The sequence below is a fragment of the Oryza glaberrima genome, chromosome 3 (genome assembly GCF_000147395.1).
Source record: "Oryza glaberrima chromosome 3, OglaRS2, whole genome shotgun sequence".
Classification (NCBI taxonomy): Eukaryota; Viridiplantae; Streptophyta; class Magnoliopsida; order Poales; family Poaceae; genus Oryza; species Oryza glaberrima.
Window position 1 is genome coordinate 30994113 of NC_068328.1, and position 4499 is coordinate 30998611.

General features: G+C 50.9%; 1 protein-coding gene across 1 annotated transcript; it reads left to right on the plus strand.

The window, feature by feature from the left end:
• Nucleotides 1-1564: 1564 nt before the first annotated feature.
• On the plus strand, nucleotides 1565-4061 carry LOC127765616 (probable N-acetyltransferase HLS1). The gene is made up of 3 exons (XM_052290560.1): nucleotides 1565-2414; nucleotides 2584-2759; nucleotides 2953-4061. Exons 1-3 carry the CDS (start codon nucleotides 2193-2195, stop codon nucleotides 3800-3802), a joined length of 1248 nt encoding a protein of 415 aa, XP_052146520.1. The 5' UTR covers nucleotides 1565-2192; the 3' UTR covers nucleotides 3803-4061.
• The last annotated feature ends 438 nt before the right edge of the window (nucleotides 4062-4499 follow it).

Here is a 4499-nt window from a genome sequence, read left to right on the forward strand (position 1 = left end):
TCAAAACTCAATTAATCACAAGTTATTACCACCTCGTTTTGCGTGAAAAACTTAATTTTTATCTTCAGTACATTCAACCACCACCTAAACGGAAGGAGTATGTGTCTATACCATACAGTGAATTTGTATCGTGGTTTTTTCAATTTGACACTGATAAAGTAGCATAGACATTGCATATATTGTTATGTCTAACTATGCCATGTAAGCATATAATACCAAACAAAGTTTGGCATGTTTCAGCGAAACTAAAACAAAACCCATTATATCAGCTCACCTTCGCGGATAAAGATCCTCTCTAGAAAACTGATAACTTTTCTATCCTCGTAACAGATAAGCTCTCCCAAAACCAAAGTAAACTGGGGAAAAAAACAATCGTTTTCAGAGGGGATAAAACGATATGATGGACCAATCCAAAAGTCTATTTTGGATTTTTTTTTCCTAATATATTGACGTGCAATCCTTTTACGCGTTCGTGAAAAAGATATCCTTTTTCATAAGAGAAATCAGTTAACAAAATGATTATGATCATCAGCTAGCTAGTTCTACCAATCCATTATGTAAGTCCTCACTAAGGGAGTGTTTAGATTCAGGGGTGTAAAGTTTTAGCGTGTCACATCGGGTATTATATAGGGTGTCACATGGGGTGTTCGGGCACTAATAAAAAAATAATTACAAAATCTGTCAGTAAACCACAAGACTAATTTATTAAGCCTAATTAATTCATCATTAGTAAATGTTTAATGTAACACCACATTGTCAAATCATCGAGCAATTATGCTTGAAAGATTCGTCTCGCAAATTAGTCGCAATATGTTCAATTAGTTATTTTTAGCATATATTTAATACTTCATGCAAGTGTTCAAACGTTCGATGTGACCTGGTGAAAAATTTTGGGGTGGGATCTAAATAGGGCCTAATATTAGGAGGTAGTAAAAGTATGTCGTATAACGATAAAACAATAGTAGTAAATGATAGTTCGACTCCATTACATGTCACATAGAAATATTAAATGACATTCAATTCAACTCCCAGGTGTTTGTCGTGTAGTGAACGGCATATAGCGGTTCGACGGCACTACTTGCCACAATAATATTTGGCTATTTGTCGCGTAGTTAATAACATGTGGTGGTTCAATTTCATTGCTTGCCGTACAATAATATTTGGCGCCATTTTTACATAGATATATTTAAACCGCCATACCAATATTTTAGCGTTATTAATTTTACGTAGAGATATTTAAACCACCATAGCAACATTTTCGCATCATTATATTTTTACGTAGAGATATTTGAACCACTATACTAACATTTTAGCATTCTTCTGTTTAAACGTACGCTTTCCCGTTGTCCTGTGGTTTTGTGAGCACGGATCGACGATGAAAACAGACGAAGAACATTGTTCCTGAGAGCAACAAAACACAAGAAAATCCCATGGCGCAACCGAAACCAGAGATGGGACCAGCAACCCTTTTCCTCTGTGGCCCCGCCAAGTGTAGGGTGAAAAAATTCAGGTATAAATAGCGCAGCAGCCATTGCTAGCCCTCCCACACACAGCAGGTAGCTAGCTTAGCCCCTCACTTTGTGGCAGATCATACTCGCTGGCTACACCACCACCCACATCCATCTGAGCAGTGGAATCATCATCTCCTCCTATATCAGTTGTCATCACCCGGCCTGTAGTGTGCGCTCTGATCCTAGTTAGCTGCTGCTCTTCGTTCCGATCCTAGCTCGTTGCGAATTGAGCCAACGGATCAATCGCGCGCTCCGGCCGCCACAGCCTTTATTACCCAAGCTGTTTCTTTTCCAGAATTTAAAGAAGTAGCAGCTGTAGACAGTAGTTATCCTCGTCGCGACCCCTTGTGTGCAGAGCAGGCGGCGGCGGCGGCGTTAGCTAGCTCGTCGAGCAACATATATGGCAGCTAGTAGTAGCACGTAGTTACTGCAGTGAGGAATTCGTCCGGAATCGCGTTGGGAGCGCGCGGAGTAGCGGACGGCTGAGCGGAGCGCTCTCGGTTTGATAAGGGTTCGCGTGTGTGTGTTCGGTGTCGGGGAGAGTAATTGCACGCATCACAAGAACACTCCTCGCCTCTACTTGGCCTCTCCTGCTCACGTGATTCATACTCTCCCTACTCCCCTCTCCCCACATCCGTTGCGCCTTGCATCTACTCTGTGCCAATCACCGGGCATATATACATGGTTGTGCCTGTGCCGACGACGTTTGAGGGAGCGAGAGAGATGGAGGTGGTGGAGGTGCGTGAGTATAGGGAGGACCGGGACCGCGCCGCCGTCGAGGAGGTGGAGCTGGAGTGCGAGGTGGGCTCCTCCGGCGGCGGCGAAGCCAAGATGTGCCTGTTCACGGATCTCCTCGGCGACCCGCTCTGCCGCATTCGCAACTCGCCGGCCTACCTCATGCTGGTACGCCCACATGTCCACTTCTCTCTTTCTTTTCTCACCCTTTGTGCGGTCGTGATGAGGAGGAAAGCCATCGATTTTTTTTTTCCCGGTCTTTCGATTCCGTTCCGTTTTGGCGTGGGGTCAGGCAAGGCTTCCGGAACTGATAACTGTTTTTGTTTTGTGCGAAAAGGTAGCGGAGACAGCGAACGGCGGCGGCGGCGGCGGCGGCAATGGCAGGGAGATCATCGGCCTCATCCGCGGTTGCGTCAAGACCGTCGTCTCCGGCGGCAGCGTCCAGGCCGGCAAGGACCCCATCTACTCCAAGGTCGCCTACATCCTCGGCCTTCGCGTCTCGCCTCGTTACCGGTATGTACATACATACATACATACATACATACAAACACTTGTTGTACAGTTGTCATATACTACAAAGCCCAATCAAGAAGCGTCCAACTGTCAAGTGGATGGGGGCATTGCCAGTTTGCGTACTTTAGTTTGCTTTAATGAGGACGAGAAATTGATCGAGAGATGTTGTTAACGTTGTGGTGTAATCTTGCAGGAGGAAGGGGGTGGGGAAGAAGCTGGTGGGCAGGATGGAGGAGTGGTTCCGGCAGAGCGGGGCGGAGTACTCGTACATGGCGACGGAGCAGGACAACGAGGCGTCGGTGCGCCTCTTCACCGGCCGCTGCGGCTACTCCAAGTTCCGGACGCCGTCGGTGCTCGTGCACCCGGTGTTCGGCCACGCGCTCCAGCCCTCGCGCAACGCCGCCATCAGGAAGCTCGAGCCGCGCGAGGCCGAGCTGCTGTACCGGTGGCACTTCGCCGCCGTCGAGTTCTTCCCCGCCGACATCGACGCCGTGCTGTCCAAGGAGCTCTCGCTCGGGACGTTCCTGGCCGTGCCGGCCGGGACGCGGTGGGAGAGCGTCGAGGCGTTCATGGACGCGCCACCGGCGTCGTGGGCAGTGATGAGCGTGTGGAACTGCATGGACGCCTTCCGCCTCGAGGTGCGGGGCGCCCCGCGCCTGATGCGCGCCGCAGCGGTCGCGACGCGGCTGGTGGACCGCGCGGCGCCGTGGCTCAAGATCCCGTCCATCCCGAACCTCTTCGCGCCCTTCGGCCTCTACTTCCTCTACGGCGTCGGCGGCGCCGGTCCGGCCTCCCCGCGGCTCGTCCGCGCGCTGTGCCGCCACGCCCACAACATGGCCCGCAAGGGCGGCTGCGGCGTGGTCGCCACAGAGGTCTCCGCCTGCGAGCCCGTCCGCGCCGGCGTGCCGCACTGGGCGCGCCTCGGCGCCGAGGACCTCTGGTGCATCAAGCGTCTCGCCGACGGCTACAACCACGGCCCGCTCGGCGACTGGACCAAGGCGCCGCCGGGCCGCTCCATCTTCGTCGACCCAAGAGAGTTTTAGGAGGATTTTAGCTTTCCGTTTTTCCCTAGGCCTTTAGGGTTTTTTCCCGACCGTCCGATCTCCTCCCGCACATCCGACGGCGGGCAGTCGCTCCCTAGAACCAGCAGCGTCACCCCAAACATGTGTCACTCTTCATCTCGTCGTATTTCCCGTTCCATCACCATCACTTTTTTTTTTTAGCTTTTAGGTGTGAATACAGTAATAGTAGTACCTTTTTCCCAGCTAAAAAAATTCAGAAAAGGGAGCTGCTTAACTGTAACTCGTTTGCTACTGCGTACCTTTGCCTCATTGCCGTTTACAACATCCTGTGCGCACAGTACTTGCATGTGTATCGAAAGGCATCGACATGGAATAGACCTGAAGAGGATACATGTCTGTTGGCTGTTGCAATGCAACCGGCTTACTACCGGAATCACGCCGTGGCCGAGTACTAGAAACTTCGGCTCCTAGATCCGCTAGCTTTTGCTTCCTTTTTGTGTGTGCGCTCCTCTCTGCAATCTTCCATCTGTACGTGTTGGGTGCCGTGGATATGTGGTTGGTTGTCGCCGGGATGGTGTGTACGTGTAAACCCGTTGGTTGCCACGGCCCCATGACAAAATCTACGGGAGGTTCGATCGGGATCGGTCGAGCAAGGAGGCAATGATTCGGTCCTTGGTGACAACTGACAATTATGCTCTGCAAGTCTGCACAGGTTTCT

What these genes read in the sequence shown, in the direction of transcription:
- LOC127765616 (XM_052290560.1), top strand. Translation starts at nt 2,193, where the DNA reads ATGGTTGTGCCTGTGCCGACGACGTTTGAGGGAGCGAGAGAGATGGAG. An exon ending in CGCCGGCCTACCTCATGCTG is followed by an intron (nt 2,415 to 2,583) that starts GTACGCCCACAT and finishes TTGTGCGAAAAG; the next exon opens with GTAGCGGAGACAGCGAACGG. An exon ending in CGCGTCTCGCCTCGTTACCG is followed by an intron (nt 2,760 to 2,952) that starts GTATGTACATAC and finishes GTAATCTTGCAG; the next exon opens with GAGGAAGGGGGTGGGGAAGA.